The following is a 19,403-nucleotide window of genomic DNA, read 5'->3' as shown; positions in this document are numbered from 1 at the left end:
AAAGTCATAATAACCGCAAAACCATGGCAACTATCTCTTGTGCCCCCATGTGGGTGGATGGTTTGCATGCTAACAGCAATGCATCAGGTCGATGTTTTGTCAGCGAAGTGAAAGCTAATGCCATCTGTCCAAACAAACAAAGCTCACACCTGCTTAACAAGCACAGACCGCAAAAAGAAATGTTCACATGCAAAGACAGAAAAAGAGCAGGGCAGACATGTTTGATCTCATGGGTTGGACTCCTTCAAAATAGTTTTTATGGCCCTGGCCATGGCGCAGCCACTACCACACTTTTACAGCTGAGAGAGTGTCAGGCATCTTTATGGCATGGAGCATTCAGACACCATCAGCTAGCCTTACATTTTGTCCAACTGAGGAGTCAAGTAAACAGGGCACTTAACTTGAGTCATGCATGTATTATTTTGTAGTATGTTCTGACGTAGTTTCCCTCCACGGGAAAGTGAAGGTCTACTCTAGTGGCACCAGAGGTGGTTGCTAGGAGATGGAACCGTTCAGGGGTTAGCCCAGACTTGTAGGGTCTGAGAGCATCCTCCCCCAGCACATATTTTCTTTGTACTGGCAGCTAATAAATGCACCATTTTCACATAGTTTTAGACAGAAACAGAAGGCCGTGGCTTATCAGTATATCAACAAAAACTGATTAATGTATTTTATCTAATTTTTCTCCCTCTGTCTGTCTGCAGTGAGGAGAACGTTGAAAAGTGGCCTGACCCCAGAGGAGGCTCAGGCCCTGGGTCTGTCCAGTGGTTCTGAGATGCAGGTGTGACAGAGTGAGATCCAGCAGCTCTGAGTCCAGCACATTCTCTCCTTTTCACACACATTGTACAGACAGAAAACAAAGCCCCTATTCATCCAGTCCTGCTCTCCAGGACCTCCTGTCCACACCGTGAGATGTGGCCCTGCTTCTTCTGGCCAGCTTCTCTGCCCTCCCGATCTGGTTGGGCTTGTTCCTGGAGCTCTGGCCAGCGCTGGACACCTGTTGCACTCAGTGGGTCATGGAAGCAGTGCAGTATTTCACAGTGATACGCATGGACACACGCGCACACACACACACACACACACACACGCACACGCACACAAACACACACAGCTCAGCAGCTTCCGCATGGAGCAGAATGTTCCCCTTCGTGGCTGGAAGACCAAGTCGTTAGCTTCCTCCAGCTCTCTCACTCAGGGCTCACAACCACAACCAATGCGGGATGCACAGCTCAGACTGGACTCGAGTGATAGACTGAGGTGTTTTAAAACCACTGTGGCCTTTCTGTAATATGGACATGGGACACTGTTCTGCTCACAGAAGTCCACCCTAATTAGCCACACCAATGGATAGCCAATTGGTGGAGTTACTGTAGCGTAGGTAGACTCACCTGCAGTGAATTTTTGGAAAACACAAGACAGCTACATTAACTGTTGAGGCTGTAGATTTGCTCTCCTGAGATACTACATTTGAGAAGCAGTGTATGTGCTCTGCTGTGGTAGACTTGGTGAAAACGGTTCAAGTCCCAAGCTAAAGTGATGGTCTAAGGCAGTGTATTGCACTCAGGAAGGAAAGGACTGTCGTTTAATTCAGTGTGAACGCTTTGAAATGGAAATACATAGACATCTGCACAGACCTGGCACAAAAATCACTGCACATTGTGATTTTCCTTGATCTGCATAATTAGATGTACTGATATAATATATATATATCCATGTAACTCCACGTTACAATTCCCAATGTCATGTCTAGTACTTATCCAACCAACATGGTAATTTAGCTTGACAAACTTGTGCACCTAACTAGCTTGGATACCAGCCCGAACCCCGCCCATCGGCAGGCTACCACCTAACTATTCCTTTCAAAGAACAAACCACTGCTGAACAAAGTTTTCTTTTTTATTTCAATATCAACAAAATACTGAGCTTCAATAGACTGAGTGCCTTTCAAGAAAAAAACGTTGGTCTGCTTATTCAGTGACAGCTAAGGACATTCAGCTGTCACTCGCAGACAGGAAACTTCCTTTTTCAGTCTCTTTTGCCCCTTTACCAGTCTTTCTGGACTACAATCTCAGTCATCCACATACAAAGACTGAATTTCCACACACTTTGCATGTACTTCTTAAGCTTGGAATGACACACATGTACAGTACCTTGAAATTGTATTTCCGACCACAGCCCTTCAACAGTATGCTGTTGAAGCTACCAACTCCAAATTGACAATCCACACCATTGACTACCACAATGACTGGTTTGACTCTTTTCTTAGGTTATGAAATGTGGTAGCATCCAGCACCTTATTATTTGTAGAGATTTTGGAGGAACATTTTTGAGTATTATTATTGAAGCCTTTTTTTTCCTCAGATGTTTCTCTGAGTACTGTACTCTGAAAATAAAAACTAGAAATCACTTGTAAAGTAAAAACCAGAATAAAATGTAGAAGCAAAATGGGGAAAATAAGATGCTGTAAAATTATGTAAATGTCATGTCAGTGTTTTATTTTTGTGTTGCTGTTAAATGTATTTTGTATAGTAGAGTGTATCATAGGTGAGACAGTGTTATTCTGTAATTTAAAAGAAAACAAGCCATGCATGGTTGAACAAAAAGAAAAAAAAAGCAGCAGACATGACATACTAGCAGGAGATAAAGGGAGGTTTCTTTGACATTTTTTTTTTAACTCAGTGGATTTTAGTGTTGTTGTGGGTTTTTTTCTGCACAAACTTGAAACTTGCTTGGATGATGAAATCAGTCCAGCCGCCCCTGCACTCCCGGCTCTCACCACACTCCAATGTCTTCTGTTTCATTGCACTCAAGCAGTTTCACTCCACATGCAATCAGTTTTCACCTCTTGCTAAAAGTGCCATAAGAGTGGGTTTTGAAAGTGTTGATCAAACTATTGCTGTGTCTATGCCCACAACAAAAAATATGCATACAAATCCTGCAATAAAGAGCTTTTATGAAGCATTGTGAAGACTCTCTTTTCTCAATTCTACATCTGGAGACAGCTTGTTGGCTCTTAACCCTTTTTAAAATCACTACTCCCAGAAATGTAGTCTTTCTAAACTTTTAACAGACCGTATGTTGCTAATCACTGTTCTCCAGCTTTGGTTATTTTAGGCCAATCATTTTATTTTCAAAGTTCACAGAACATGTCAAAATACTGTCAGTCATTATAGACTTATGAAGATGTAAAACTTGACAACTTTTACAGTTATGATTATCTCATGATTATGTATTCATGAATACATGTCATTATTTGTGAAGTTTTATGTTTACAAGCACACATTACAAGTGATAAAATATGTATATGTAATGTCTACTTTTAGAAGTACTGGTAGGATGAAAAGTTGGAGTATGTTATATGTTGGAGTTGATATTCATTAATGTTGGACTTGACGTGCCTGATGTCATTAATCTTACCCTAGACTCACGGAACCACTCCTATAGCAACTTCTTTATACAAGTCGGAAGTGCATCTTAAATATCATGGCAAAGAAATGTAGGCTTAAATCAAGTTGATTAGATGGTTGGAGTTTGACATGAGTATACCAAATCTGAGTTCACAGTAGGTATTAACTAGTAATGTCCAAGGAAGTTCTCTTGCCAAGCTATGGGTTATGTGGTTTAAGACAGAAAGCTAGCGTTGTCTCTGCTAGACCTCCCAAAACTAGTTTGTTTTGGCCACATAAACTGAATTTGCCTGACTCAATGTGTTTTTGAAAGTCACAACCTCACTCCAGTGAACCAATCCCCTTATGCAATTGAGTAGGTTTCCCTCTTGTGGCCATAAGGTAGAAATGTCATCTAAAGCCAATGGACAAGACTTTCTGACCAACTGTGAAGCCGTCTTCTGTCTTTGAAAATGAGTGATGCATGCCGTAATAATTTATGAATGTCTAAAGCAAGAAACGCTTTTGTTCCGTTTTATTGGACAGGACCAGACAAAATCCAGTTCAGACAAAATCTTGTATGTTTAATACTCGTTTGCCAAAAACAGGAACTTATATTTGCAATGTAATATAATTGTTATGTAGTTGTAATCGTCATCCCATGAGCTGAAAGCAAAAGACAAAGCAGGATGCAACAGCAAAGTGAGTAAGTCTAACAGAAGCCAACACAAGGACCGGCTAAAATATCTTTCCAAAACATGATGAGCGTCCAGCATGGTTAAAATAATGGAAGAGGAGTCAGAGGAAGGGGTGGGATTGAGACAGGAATCAAAAGAAAAAGGAAAGCAGAAGATGCGCTCACGTGCTGGTCATGTTCAAGTCGGTGGTTTCCATGTCGACCCAGTAATTGCACTGTAAGTTCTGGTTTCACGGAGGGGTCGAACATGGAGCACAAATGATAACGGTGAATGTCCACTGTTTTTATTTCTTAATTGTTTACAGATTTGTTTAGGTTCTATAGACAGTAAAGATTTCTGCCCATAGGGTTGGTCTAATGTTCCAGTACACGTGGAATACCACCCCATGAGATTCCATTCTTCCTCCTGACATGCTTTTACATTCCCTCGCCGTACTTTTTGCATTTCCCCTCCATTCCACTCCCACACAACATACTGTACGTTTCAGTACTGCAGGGGAATGCAAAGGTACTGGAACAGATTGCAACATCTGTTATTGTGAGAGATTGCACAAGCATTGTGAGGAGAGACTCAAACTAATGCAAGGAATAGATCAGTATAGCAATAATCCCGCGGTGGCCTTTTTGGTGTTTCGTATACATTTACACAGATATTCTTATAAAGACTTTGATGTCTTTTCTGCTGTTGCTACACTTTCGCCAATTAGAAATCAGTCAGGGTCATAGTGCATCACAACTCCACAACTTCTGTCGCATAAACAAATCCTGACCTTCCGAGTTGATTATCTAACACTGATTGGCGTTCCTGTGCAATTTCCAAGTTTGCCGCTCCTATTTTCGATTTGATCCAACATGTGAGGGCACCTCATGGTGAGATCCATAGCAAGGCAACCTATATCTCATTTCTCTTACATGACTACACCAACTAAAAGCAAATGCAAATGTTTTGAGAATAGTGACTCCTAATCTCTCTAGGTTGGCTGTATTTTTTCTGCATTTTATCTTTTTTTTTTGTCCCTGAACAATAATATTTGTACAGTACTTTTAGAAAATTACCTGTGTTAAGTTTAAACATCAAGAGGAGGCCTACATCCCAAAAAAAAAAAATACAAAGATGCAATTTTGTACACCCTTTTACAAAGACAAGGAAGAGGGCATGGTGAGAGAAAAACACATATTGCTATTCTTCAGCTTATTCAAAATGTGTCGTCTTAGTTGTTTTGAAGTCAAGTTTTAGTTCATTTTTGTTTCCCCCGGGCAGGCCTATGTAACATCAAGTGTCTATTATAAAGCACCAAGTACATAAAAAAAGAAAAAAACTGACCATATTTGGTCACTTGATGAAAATGTATAAGTGCATTATAGTTTAGGAATCATTGTCTCTCTTCGATCTTACAGCGTTAGGTGATATGTCATCAGACGAGAGAGTGCACATTATAAAATATAACAGGTTAAATGCTGTGTGGCAGGCAGAGGCAGAAGCGTCGTTAGGTACAATCACACCTGCAACACTTAAATCAAAGCATCAACACACGTGCATCTGTTCTCTACAGCTGCCACCAGCCGTCCTTAGCTATCCGCACGTGACATCTCGCGTCGGCCGCTGCAGATACCCTTATTTCTGTCCCTTGCCTTTAGGCTGGGTTCTCTTTTTTTCTTTTTCTTTTTTAAAGGCAGGACACAGACTCACGCAAGATCACACAGAGCCTTTTCGCCAATGCAGGCCCCGTCTGCATAGCAAGTGCTCAGTAAGGACCAGCACAAAAAGTCCCCTTAGGGGTTTCTCATGTGCTCAACATTTTTTAAATGTTCCTATTTAAATTGCACATGATCAAGACGTTCAGATGATCAATTTCAACACCGCTCAACTATTTGTGGTACGTGTATGACATTAGTTAGGCATTTATTCTTCTTTTAATTTGTTGCGCTAAGATTGGCCAAGTTTCATTGGCAAGAAGAGGCCAGTTAGGCATGGGTTGGTGAGTGCATGGGTGTGTTTGTATGTGTGTGTGTGTGTGTGTGTGTGTGTGTCTCTTTCTATAAACATGGGTTAGGCTGTGCGTGTAGCTCTTTGATTGTGTGTGTTTGTGTTTGTGTAGCTCAACAGGAGCAGAGCACCAGCCTCTGTTGAGTCACATGTAGTGTGGCTCGCTCCAAACACAGAGGAGCTTTTCTCACAGAAGATTAAAGCATCATTATCTTCAACATGGTTCTATAAAAATGTAAACCCAAATTTGAGCTTATATTAGTGGGTAGGAGAGAACCCCTTCAGATTCCCCTGTCTTAAAAATGCATTTCAACTCAACAACTCACAATTAAAATATAGCACCAGCACATCCTGGGATCGAGATCTGAGGCTCTGAACTGGGGTGTGCTTGGGATGAAAACAAAAAAAAAAGAGAGAGAGAGAAGAGAAATGAGATAAAGGGAGGGAAGAGCCAACCCCAGCCAAAAGTCTTACAAAATCGATGAATTCCCCCGGGAAAATAGTCACAGTGAATTCCAGAGGCTCGGACAGGTCCAGGCCCAGAGCAACCTCGGTGCTCCCGCCTCTCTCTTATGCGAGCCGGTGGGGGGCCTCCAGCATCTCCATGAGGAAAGTTTCAATAGGGGTGTCCCCGATGAGCTTAAAGAAAAAGAGGTGCTCCAGACACTTCAGGCCGATGGAGCGCAGGGCAGGCAGTCTCAGCAGTAGCTTGGCAAACCTGGGGACCAGACAAGAGGAGGATCAAGGGGGCGGCTGGCTGTCAAGGATACATCTCAGGCTAGTGGTGGGTGATGTAGCAATTGGAAAAAGATACTACACACCTGGGGCCGTATTCACAAAGCTTTTTATCTTACCACTAAAAGTGCTCCTAACTCGCGCTAAAACATTTTACGTAGGAGTCATTTCTTAAAAGTGATTCACAACGCCTCTGAGACCTACTCATACTAAGGATAATACAAACTCCTAAGCTTAAGATAAAAGCACCGTTGCTATGGATGACGTCGATTGTCATGCACGAGTTTAGAAGGGGTGAGGACGGTGATTGGTTGTTGACAGGCTCTCTCATTAAAAACTCATTCGTGACGTCCCTCTAACAATCCCACTATATCTCAACTGAAAATAAGAGAATAACCTAGGCTTCAAATTAAGTCATATTAAATAGTTATGGACAGTGCAGTTAGCAGAATGCACACGCATGATGACAATCTTGTGCATCCAACGGGAATGACACTTTGCACGTTAAGAGAAATAGAAAGCGATCAATATAAAATATTGCAATTGCATGTAATAATCAAGGCAGTAATAATTAAAGCACCCAGCAAACTGTAAGGCTATTATAGCCCTTGACCACTTCAAATATCAGCACATACGGCCCTTCAAGCCCTCCAATCTTAATTGATCAAAGCGAAACGAACGTGAAACGTAGCCTAAGCGAAAGCCTACTGGTCCCAGGACCATAGCCACTGTCACCCCAGCGGCATCCAGCTGGTAAGTTCTCAAAAACCTGCTGCAGACCGCTCTCCGTTGAAATGCACGAGTCATCGGTACAACGTCCTCATCTTGATGGGGCAATTATTGTAATGTGTGTCCCGTCACTGGACATTCCTGCGATCGCCATGGAATTTACTTTGATCTTGTGTAATAGATTGTCCAAAGGCAACTGGATAAACTGTTGGATGATGTGGGGTCTACAGTGCGTTGATAGTTTGATGAATTAAACGGCTGACTGATGATATCCCAGTGTCGTCATTTGCGTTTTCCGCGAAGCCAAATAGGCTATCTTTATGTTTCCAAACATTTCACTTCGGGACACATCGTTGTTTAAAGGCGTCATTGCATCCCGCGCTAATTCTAAGACAATATTAATACCTTCACGGTTTAAGCAATGTCTTTTATCAATTCCAAGTCGGCTGCAGCCATCTTACGATTTTTTGTGAATAAGTCTTAGTGACTTAGGAGTCCTCATGAGGAGTTTTAAGCTGTCTTAGATTTAGGTGCTACTTTTAGGGATAAAATACTTTGTGAATTGCTCTTAGTAAAAAAAAATAGGGTCCTAAATTTAAGACCGACACGCCCATTATTTTTAGGAGTTTCTCCTAAATTCGCCACTCATGAGCTACTTTTAGCCCTAAGATTCTTTGTGAATACGGCCCCTGGTCTACACACCAATAGTGCATTCTTGGAATAGGATTACAAGGCAGCAATAAGATTAACCTATTAATAACATTGATCTGCTACCATATTTCAACAAAGTCCAAGTTTATGAACCACCAGAGCTGTTATAAGTGTCTAAAAGCAGACACCGGCTTGTATTAATAAAAATGACATTAACATTCACATGTTGATTACCTTACTCTTAAGGAAACTCAAAAGACTTTCTGGTACGGGTCAGATTCTAGAATTAGGCTAAATGTACTGTGGATCCTTTTTAATTGAAAACGATTTAAATTAACATAAATGTGCAAGACAAAGGATTCTGACAGTTTTGATAATGATTCAAGCTTGGAGATGACACGGCCACAGATCAAAAACAATCAAAAAAAGTTATAGCGTTATAGCATGTGTTGCAGTGAGACCATAGCATACCTGCCCTGTGCCTCAGGGTACTTCTGCTTGCAGTAGGCCTCTAGTGATGCGTACACCCTCTCCCTGAGGAGCTCCACCTCGCTCGTGCTGGTCAGGCCTTTAGCATCTGCAGAACAACATAGAGGGGAAGAACTCACTAACTGCCAGTGAACACATCAAGCATAGTACAGACTATACTTTAGGTTACCGTCCCCTGGAATGCTGTAGAAAAGCTTGCCAGGTGCAATCCAAACAAACCACAGGGAGATGGGAGAAGAGGGCAGCAATTATCTTTTTTATTTAATTAGTTTCGGGGAAAAATATGTTTATTGCCAAGCTGAAGTTGCTTCAATGGTGCCTATAAGTTTCATCTTAAAATAATATGAGGTGTTTTCACTATTTTGGTGCCCTACGCATATTGTGTGACGCCCTTGCATGGAGAAAAGGCCCTGTGAGTGTATGTGTGTGTTGCTCTGTCCAGGTAGGTACCTGGGTTAAAGAGGACGATTGCCCGGAGACAGCCGAGCTCAGTTTTGTCCATCTGCATATCTCTCATCTTACTGACCAACTCGGTCAACACACTGCAGCAAAGAACAAACACAATCAACTTATATCCATCACTGGCACACACATAACACAAGAATGTATGTCATGTAGTGGTAAAACAATAGTTAAACTTTCTCTATGAAAACAATTGCATTTCATGTGTCGACAGAAGCTACTGTTTAGGGCTATTACTCAATGTGGTGTCCATTTTAGAAAATGAAAATCCAAAATCTTAACTGAGAAATAGAGAGCAGATGTCAAGTAAAAAGAAGCAGAAATGAGGGAAGTCTTTACCGGTCAAGTATGGCTCCCACTTCAGCACTGTGGGCACTCTCCCTGATTATTCAAACACAAGACATGAAAATCACAGCACAATAACGTTTATTATTCATTACATATATGTATCTCTCACACACGCACACACTCATTTATACCTTTACTAAATGTTTGTAAAAGTAAAATGGCCAACCCAGCTTGAGGGGTGTGTGCGCGTGCGCGTTCGGTGTGCTCGCGTGTGTGTGTGTGTGTTTGCGTGTGTGCGTGTGTGCGTGTGTGTGTGTGTGTGTGTGTGTGTGTGTGTGTGTGTGTGTGTGTGTGTGTGTGTGTGTGTGTGTGTGTGTGTGTGAGAACAATTACCTGTCAAAGATTGTTTCCACCCCTGCTGTGGGAACAGTCTCTCTCGACACATGCAGATCAGTAGCCAACAGAATTCCATCTTTCACCCCCACAGAGCGATGAGAGAAGGAAGCAATCAGAAGCTCATTCCATCCTGACAGAGGTGGAAGAATGGGCGGGGATTGAGCAATAAGGAAGACAAAACAAAAGCCAAATGGGACAGCAAACGACGACATGATTAAGCAACATGTTACAGTGACCTTCTCGAATGTCAGTAGTATGGTGACAGAGAAACTTGAGTCATAAGGCATCACAACCTACTCAGGGTTTTTCCTGGGTCAAAATGGCTCTTCGGTGCACCCCAAAAAAAATTGCGCGCTGCGCGCACACAGTCTGTCTTATCTATCACCGTATTAGCAGACATCAAAGTCTTTTTTTTCCCCTTTTCTTACATTTCATAAATAATGGAGGATATGCTTGAGGTTATCATTTTGCTTCCACTTTAACCCATTTCTGCCTAAAACGCCTGCTAAAAACGCCTGTTAAATCCTATGCTATTCTATGAGAAAGTACCTCATTTCCTGAGGGTTTTCTGAGAAAACAGTAAGAATTGTCAACGTCTACAAAAACCTTAATATCTAAGCCTCTGTAGCACTTAGAAACATGAAATAAGAAGCATTGTGAAGGTAAGAACTGCAGGTTTTATTAAAACCTGCTCCCTGAGCACACAAACAACAATAACATTTGTAAAAAACTCTCAAACACACAAAAACAATATAAATCAATGATATAAAATACAATAAATACAATTTTCAAGTATGCAAACATTATGAGGGAGGGGAAGAGGGGGAGGGAGGGGGAAAGAGAAATGGGGAGGGAGGAGAGGAGAGGGATGGAGACATCCTGGGGTGGAGCTGGCCTCGCAGTTCACATGGAGCATGAAGCCATGGCGGGGTCAACGTTATCCTGGAGATGGCGATATCTGTAAAAACGTATGGCAAAGCATTCAATCATTGTATTATTATGAGACCCACCCTCTCAGCTGGTGCTAAGACAATGGCCTACTAGACTGTCTATAGGGTATAGGGGTTATAGGTGTTCATATGCCAATTGTTCAGGTCTCTTTGAGGCACAGGCACTACACTAACAGAATAGTATATTTCCAGTTCCATCAATGTTATTTATAGTATTTATATTTATTCATAATTGTATTACTATTCATTATGATGTATTATGCTATACAGTTCTCCACGTTATTTTTCTTATCTAAAATCTTTGGACAAAAACGTCTGCTAAATGTAAATGCTATTTATTCATTATGCCATTATTGCATGTATATATTATCAACCATCATCACCATTAGTAATCGCTATAGCACCACTATCATTACTGCCCATTCCGTTTTCTAAGAGAAGAGAACTCGGAAGATCGCACAAGAAAACAAAACATAAATAATTACCTCCAGATCATTGCCGGTTGTCCAGTCCACCTGGAATCGCTCCTCCTCTCCTTCCGTGCCCACAAAATCCCACTCCTGTGCCGTATCTAATGGATCCTCTGACACAAAGTCATTATCCTTCTCCCTCTCAGACTCAAATCCTTCAAAATCTATGTCGAAATCACTGACATCGCTATCAAAATACTCCATGTTCACTGCTACTTCTTCACTGCTACTTCTCGCTAGCCAGCATGGTATCACTGAAAACAAGCACAGAATATCGCGTGGCTATCTGATTGATTGACGTGATTTTCAGCCAACCAAAGTTCATTTTGGTGGTCATCTGATCTTTAGCAAAGCCTTAAGACCCATCCCATGTGTAATTTTAACCAACCAGAGTGAGTTATACGCTGCATTCGTCATGAAAACAGCACGTGTACAAAATGCTGCGCTACGCAGCAACCGGCAGGAAAGCCTATGCTGCGCTACGCAGCAACCGGCAGGAAAGCCTATGCTGCGCTACGCAGCATCCGGCGCCAATGGGTTAAATCAAAATCGACAATAGGCTAATACATTGACAATAGTCCAAGCCCCATGGTGCTATCATGTATGGTTCAAAGATTATCAAGGTTTACCTCATATATATATGCAAACTACTGAAATCTATATCAATAGAATCTAGGACTAACCAGTGGTCAGAAATGGAGCGCCATAAATATTGAAACCGCCGACTGATGAAGTCAGGTTGCATACGCAGGTTGAGTAATTAAGTGATTGGCAGCTGGCCGCTCTGTCCATTCGCGCACCTCACAGTTGCGTATAGATCAGACTTATCAACTCGATTACTATTGATGAAAACAGAACGAGGGCTTGGCTGTAGCCTACTTGAAACATAGGCTACTATTCAGAACATATTCGCTGACATGCATTGCATACGTGATGATATGCTTACAAATCTGCTTAAAACAACTAGTGAAGGTGTTTTAGAATAATATTTATGCCATACAATAAGTGACGTTATGTTAACACCACTTATTAATGTTATAGTAAACACTATTAACACCCAAGCTATTAAAAAGGTGACAAACAGTTATAAACCTTGATAGATAGAAAAATCTTTAATCAATCAATTTTAAATATTTCAGTAGCGGTGGGTGTCTAGATTACGGCAAGTAACTTGTTTGGATTTCAACTGAAACATGTTTTCGGTTTTATCCCGTTGTGTAGTAGACCAACACGCAAAATGAGCTGATACACGAGGTATTGTGTATCAAGATCCAATCGTGATTTAGGCCTACCTGTGGTACGTGTCAAGAGATTAGCCAAACATTACCGATATGACCAAGTATGATCTCTATCAAAATCCGTAATCTCTCGTGAACATCTCCTCACTCGGTCGTCAGCTGTCGTCCCTGTGATAAGCGGGTAAACCTCAATTTAAAGAGGGATAGAGGTATCGGTGTCGGTTGAAAACTGTATGACCCTCACAAGTTCTCGTTGCGAAATCGAATTCGCTCAGTTCGTTCCATGACAGTTTGTACACACAGAAATAAATGGCTGTCTAGTACACTTAATAACGTTCTACAACTGTAATGTTTTGCACACATACAATTTAAATACCCCTTTTGGGCTGGAGCGTATATTGTTTAAAATCCGTTATCCTGATTGACACCGAAATCTATATTTAGTAACGTGTACCAGTGCGTAGGTGTTTATAGGTCGTGGGTGCTAATAGGATGTCTATGGTGCTAATAGGTCGGACAACATTTTTAACTAACATCTTCTCTAAACTGGCAACTTGGAGAAGCCTCTGTTCAATGATTGGCTGAGGGGGTGGGAGGCGGGATCTGCTGCTGCTGTCTTGAATTCAACGTGAGGGCTCAAAACACCGTTAAACTGAATTGGATGACAGTTTTTTTTTTTTTAAATCGCAGACTCTTTTTTTTTTTATTTAGGCGCTAGGGATTTTTCATAGGCGCACGGGAAAACGGCTTAGGCGCGCGCCGAAATTTTCTCTATGCAGGAAAAACCCTGCCTACTTATGCCCCGCTTGAGTAAATAAACTCCATTGTGAATAAACAGCATAGTTGCCATTGTGACTAATCACCTGCTCGCAGCAGGATGACCTGGTCGTCCAGAGGGAGGTCGGAGAAGTGGGGGATCCTCTTGGCCCACTCAACTAGGGCATAGAGCTGCTTGTCTGCAGCATGGCAGATGTTGGTGACGGGATCGCTGGCCTGGATAGAGAAGGACAGCGAGACAGAGAGAGAAAAAACAAACATAGAGCGCAAGAGAGCGCGAGATGGAGAGACAGCAGAATGACAGGACAAAGAGACAAAGGACAAAGGAAAGACAGGGGCGAGAAGTGTCACAGAAAAGGTTAATTTAGTGTTTTGATCAGACAGAGAAAGCTTTTTTTTATTTAAAATGAGTCGTAGAACAAGAAAGGCTGCATCCTCCCACCAGAGGCGACAGGAAGTGATGCTTGAGAGCCCGGTCCAAGCCATACCCACCGAGCCGGTACCTGAGCCGTCGGTAAGAGCCGCCTTGCGCTCTGCCGCCATCTCGGCCTCTAAGATCTGTTCTACCGGCATCTCCTCATTGACGGCGCGGCTGTACTCAAGTTCCCCCTCCCGCTCCCTACTGCGCTGCCTCTCTTCCTGCACCGCTGGGGAGGAGAACATCCAGTGTGGGCATTAGAGAAATGAATAAGAACTACATATCAATGCTGCAAAGATATTAGTCATTTGTAATTAATAGTAATCTGAACTTTCAGGCTATATAAGATGTTGGATGAACCCAAATTAAAAACTGATTGATCAAAAAGTGGTTCACTGAACCTCGCAGCACAAAAACATCAAATTATGGTGGCTTGCTCACATGCAGAATAGACTGTAGAGAGGGCTGGAAGGCAGAGGGGTGGTACTGTCTCTTGTATCCAACTAACATCTGTCTCGAAGCGTATAGTCACCATGGTCACAATGGCCAGCACTGTTTATGACTAGGGAGTTTGCCATGGTGAATACATAGGAGTAGTTTATAGCGTTTACAGCGAATGGTCCTTACTATACCTCACAAATTAAAGCGTGAGACAATCTGACTTTACTGCATGTAATGTGGCATTACATAACATGGTGAATATGGTCAGGGACTGTTTTTGTGCCAAGCACACTGGCACTAAGACCAAACTAAATACAGTTCAATGGGTAACATAGTTCAGGTCTTTGGCACTGGAACCACATCTGCTCTGAGAGTCGTCTCACTTTGGTGACTTTAGCACATCTGCATTGCCTATAGAATTAACATCAGATACTACTTCAGTGGTTGTTAGGTGAGTGTGGTCGTTGCTCAAGGCCCTTCACAAAGTCCAAAACTACACTGACAGCTCAAAACGAAATGCTGGGAAATGAGACACTGCATGAATGACTGACTTTGAGCCAAATATGCAGAGAATTAGGAAGTACTGCTTGCTGAAACAAAGGAGCATGATGCACACCTGTCAGAGCAGAGACCTAACCGCCCACACCATGCCACCATACTCTCATCGGAAAAGAACCATTAGCTGAGTGAGCTATGGGCAGAAAAACTCCACTGTTCAGGTGCTGCAGAACAGTGACTTAGTCACTGAATGATTCAGCGAAAAGGTTCGCCAATAAGCAACCACTGTGATACGAGTGAGTCATTTTTTTTACTTATGCGTTGTGGCCCTAGTTACATGTGGAATAAACGTGTGTGTTATATGTAGATTGCATTAAAAAACGGATGCACTTAAACCTCGCTTTAAAATATATCTGCAGTGTGACCAGGCACCAGATTTTATTTTTCAATGCAAATTGTCATTAACACAAGTTATATTTATATATACAAGTTATACATACATATATACAAAACTATTCATCTTAGTGAATCTGTTCAGGAAGCCATACCTTCTCTTCTCATGCCCGTGGCCAGGCACTTCTGGTAGCGGCAATACTGGCAGCGGTTGCGCTGGCGCTTGTCTACCACACAATCCTTCTGGTCCCGGCAGGTGTAGCTCAGGTCCTTTCGCACAGTGCGCTTGAAAAAGCCCTTACATCCCTCACAGCTGTGCACCCCATAGTGTTTGCCTTTTACACAGAAAGAGAGTGAGTGAGCCTCTGCATGTGATGGGACAGGGGCATGTTGGAACTTAGGCATGAGTCATTGTTCGACCACTAATATGTCATTTTTCAGAATGAACATGTCATAAATTAAACCTTTTAAAGTCTATACATATTAAGAGTCTATACACAAGGCTATAGTTCTATGAGAAGTGAGGTTATGGTTTAATTTACGGAAACCTCCAGAAATATGTTTTCTAACAGTTTATGATTGATGCTATACATAATGAATGCTGCCAAACCCAGAGGGTAGAGATGTACGGATAACAAAAAAGAAATCTACTACACATTAACACTGATAATACACAGTTGTGAACCTCTTTGTTTATTATCTGATCATCAATGAGAGATCATCAATGATCTAAATTATTGAAGCGCAGACATGTCCCAAACCTGAAGATCGATCCCCACAGATGGCGCACATGCGCTTCTGGGATAGCATAGGCCCAGGGCTGTGGGCTGAGAAAGACTTCAGGCCATATGGAGGCTTAACATCATCAGAGCTGCTGACTGCATGCAGCCCTGAGATGCTCACTGAAGAGTTGATCTGCAGACAGACATAGTTTGGATAGACGGATTAAGGAAATGGCCAGAAAATCATTAGGACATATGAATGAACACGATGGAATAGTGGTATAGCTATGAAAGGTCTTCAAGGTTTGCTATGTTACAACACCATGAGGAATCAAAGTTGAAATTTGAATATTGGAAATGTACGCCACCTCTGGGTTACTTATTGGTCCACAACTGGATGAAGGTGTTGCTGGACCACAGGGTGAGCCAAGTGATGAACTTGTAACAGAGAGGGGAGAATCCAGGGAGCTGACAGGGCTGCTGTCTGCCGCAGTGGTATGCGGGTGGGAGCTCATAGATGCAGCCAAACTGGCCAGTGTGAGGGGGAGAGGACATTAAGGAGATATTTGGGCCTCACAGACCTCCAGCACAAGAAAAAAGAGGAGAGAAAATAGTTGATTAGTTTAAAAGGCCTTTACTGCAAGTAACCCACTCGACCAATGCTGAGACCATAACTATATAGGCCAACAAACTTACGCTACTATCTTGGGACCAGGCTAATTAAAGAGTGTGGCCTAACGTGTCAAAAAAGTTAGCTTGCTGCGCTAACCGCGTCATATCAGTTAACGGCAATGCTCTTGTTAACTGTGTATGCAAGAAAATAGATTGCTAGTCTTCATAATAAATATGGTTATGTTGTCATTAGGGCGTTGATCTGGATACATTTGCGAACGTGTTCAGATAACATTAGGTTAAGGAACAAGTAGTCATAAACGCAGGGTAAGCTAGAAACAAAAGACATAAAATGACATGAAAATGTTAACGTTAGCTAATTAGCCAAATTAGGATTTAACGGCTATCCTTTACTTAATCAACTGCCGTGAACTGCTATTAACGTTTGGCTTAGCTCGGCAGTTGAATTCGTCACATGAACTATGACTACCAGAATAGATTAAGCTTGAAGTTGCAATATTTATCCCCTGGACGATTGCTAGGTAGTTACAATGCTAGCCAACTTAGCTAAAAGGGGGCCCAGTTACTGTAGCTAGTCTAGACAGACAAATTTAGCTGGCTAGCTAGCTAGGAGACATCAAAGATGTCAGATAAACGCTGGTTACGCCAGTAATTTATCAAACTGCTGAAACTACATTGAAGGCCAAAGGCGTTAGCAGCACACGCACTATGTTTTGTGGCCTTTTTTTTTTTTTTTTTTTCCAACTAACCCTATATTAGGTAGTATGTTAACCACGGCTATATAGAATACCTGGTTTGATTATTGCTAGCTAGCTCGATATTCTAAACTTTCACAGCTTACATTAGCCTAGTCAAGAAACTTGTAACGAAATACTCAATGTCAATTCAACATCCAGATATAGACAAACACCCACAATTAAGCCAAGAATAAATCAATCATCTGGCATAGTTGGCTTACTTTATCTAACGTTTTGTCAAAGTCACCCAAACATCAGCAGAGATAACAAAAACAAACATTGGTTTTGCTTGCTAACCATGTTCACGTTAGCTGTCTAGCTAGCTGACATTAGCAAGAAAGATTTACGTTATATCTGTAATTGTTGTTGGTCAAATATGTATCTTAATTATACATCATACACTATCACAGTTAAAACTCTGAAAAAATACAATAGAAACGTTATAAAATGTGAGAGTAAATATGAATTGTAACATTATGCATACAACCACTAACCTTGTTGCTAGCCTCCTAGCGGCCAGAGCTCTTAGGGAGTGAAAATAAATAAATTAATTCATTAGCTAAAGACTTACCTTGTTAGCCCACTTGGGACACTGTGCTCCAAAGTAAAGTCGACTATATAAAACAATAAACCCGGGACATGCTACCGCTTCAAGTTGCATTGACAGTGGTCTTAACCCTATCTGCTTATGATACCTGGTTTACAAACATCCTTTGAGGGGGTTAAGAACTATGCCTCTTCGTCTGTTAGTCCAATTTCAAACTATTTGCCACAAGCTTAAGACTGTATTTGCAGAGCATTATTGGTGTGTTTTATCATTATTTTATTTATATTAGTGATCAGTAAGTCAACACTATATTAAATAATGCAAATGTATCTTTTAATGGAACCTACACTGAATGCTGATTCTTATTGACACCAATGAATAGACGAGCCTAAATGATCTATGAACTGTTGCAACCATTCGTGTAGGCTATTGAGCATATCATCTTAGCCTACACGAATGGCTATTAGTAGGCCTATTACACCTAATCGATTAGTCATTAGATCTTTTGAACGATCAACTTTATGACAATATATAACTACTTTAATTATGATAATAGGTCACACGGTCACAGAAAACCTTATGAAACAATGAGAACTAGCAACTGGTTAACAGGTGGTAAATATGTATGCCGACCTGTTGATCTTCATTCCTATCCATTGATTGACTAAAAGCACAACGAGGCACCTAGCCCATACGCCTAGGACACTTTGCAATCATGGTTTAGGCTAAAACAACGAGTCGATGCTTGTCTTCAAAGTTCCTAAAACAATTGCCTTTTCTTCAGAAATGGAGACTGTAACTGTGAGTAACGTTACTGGATTTGTATAATTTGTAGACTAATATAATTATACCTTACCTGTTATTAATGTGTCGAAAGAGAAATCTATTAAGTTGATCATTTCCTATTATGTCGTAGGGAAACAGATTCCCATCTGCATCTACAGGTTGTGTCATTCAGAGGAGTGTTGTTATTGATCTGCCATTAACCATTTAGTCTGTACTCTGTAGATCAGATCACTATTTTGCTACATCAAATACTGAGACTTGCTCAATCTGTTAAGATCTGTTAATGAAGTGGGTATGTTATGTTGCACGAGCTGTTGATACAGACAGAAGAAGCCTAGATAGTCTATATACCCAGGCATATAAGCCTTAATATTAAATTGTTTTAATAAGGGACACATTGTAAATGTATGCACAATTATATATATTTTACCAAGATAGCTAACAGTAAAAATAAAAAAAAGTATTTACTTGATGCATGTGTTTTCATTCGCAGCAGTTTCACAATTAATTTTCCACATGACAAAAAAGATGAACATTCACACAGTCCACTAAACAGAGGTCTTTCACACACTGTCAACAATGATGCGTCACCTTATCATCATAGGTCTGTCTGATTTTCATATTGACTAAAGATGTCTTTAATAACTAATGTATTCTGTGTTTGTTATCCGTATGGCAGATATATTCTACATTATAGTGTAATGCACCAAACCATGTAATTAACCAAAGGAGCTTTATTTTCTCCTTTGGAAGTATTCTAAACTGGGTTTTAGCCATCACTAACAGAAATATATGCATGCTGAATCACAAATTAATATTATTCATAGTTTTCAAAATAACCGATTCAAAACAAACAATGGCACAACATTTGGCACAAAGCATTCAAAAAATGTCTCTCTTGTTCACTTAACAGGCGCCCTTTTTGTTGGCTGCAGTATCCAATACCAGTACCACTTTGTGAACAATAGAATGA

At 41.1% G+C, this 19,403-nt stretch overlaps 2 protein-coding genes across 3 annotated transcripts in view; one reads left to right on the top strand and one right to left on the bottom strand.

Moving 5' to 3' along the window:
• fhod3b (formin homology 2 domain containing 3b) overlaps nucleotides 1-3,766 on the top strand; it is a 108,870-nt gene extending 105,104 nt beyond the window's left edge. Inside the window, exon 26 of the mRNA XM_080857824.1 lies at nucleotides 705-3,766. Coding sequence (XP_080713950.1) covers nucleotides 705-787 — 83 coding nt within the window. The 3' untranslated portion in view covers nucleotides 788-3,766. The remainder of the gene's footprint in view (nucleotides 1-704) is intronic.
• Nucleotides 3,767-3,906: 140 nt separating this feature from the next.
• On the bottom strand, nucleotides 3,907-17,751 carry LOC308380472 (retinoic acid receptor RXR-beta-A-like). 2 transcript variants are annotated; one of them, XM_080857826.1, is made up of 11 exons: nucleotides 17,669-17,751; nucleotides 16,096-16,308; nucleotides 15,767-15,920; nucleotides 15,161-15,340; nucleotides 13,748-13,902; nucleotides 13,342-13,471; nucleotides 9,818-9,950; nucleotides 9,476-9,517; nucleotides 9,125-9,216; nucleotides 8,657-8,762; nucleotides 3,907-6,788 (listed from the first exon to the last, which is right to left on the bottom strand). In XM_080857826.1, the coding sequence occupies exons 2-11, from the start codon at nucleotides 16,240-16,242 to the stop codon at nucleotides 6,641-6,643; spliced, it is 1,287 nt and encodes a 428-aa protein (XP_080713952.1). In that variant the 5' UTR covers nucleotides 16,243-16,308; nucleotides 17,669-17,751; the 3' UTR covers nucleotides 3,907-6,640. The 2 variants fall into 2 exon arrangements, with proteins under 2 accessions (XP_080713952.1, XP_080713951.1); XM_080857825.1 differs by lacking the exon at nucleotides 17,669-17,751 and adding an exon at nucleotides 17,592-17,627.
• Between the last annotated feature and the right edge of the window lie 1,652 nt (nucleotides 17,752-19,403).

Source organism: Sprattus sprattus (assembly GCF_963457725.1).
Source record: "Sprattus sprattus genome assembly, chromosome: 19".
Classification (NCBI taxonomy): domain Eukaryota; kingdom Metazoa; phylum Chordata; class Actinopteri; order Clupeiformes; family Clupeidae; genus Sprattus; species Sprattus sprattus.
Note: the sequence above shows the minus strand (reverse complement) of the source record. Positions and strands in the feature narration are given on the sequence as shown.

Coding starts and splice junctions, on each gene's coding strand:
- LOC308380472 (XM_080857826.1), bottom strand. CDS start 16,242: ATGAGCTCCCACCCGCATACCACTGCGGCAGACAGCAGCCCTGTCAGC. Junction 13,903..15,160: donor CACGGGCATGAGAAGAGAAG/GTATGGCTTCCT, acceptor TCTCCTCCCCAG/CGGTGCAGGAAGAGAGGCAG. Junction 6,789..8,656: donor TACCCTGAGGCACAGGGCAG/GTATGCTATGGT, acceptor TCTGGTCCCCAG/GTTTGCCAAGCTACTGCTGA.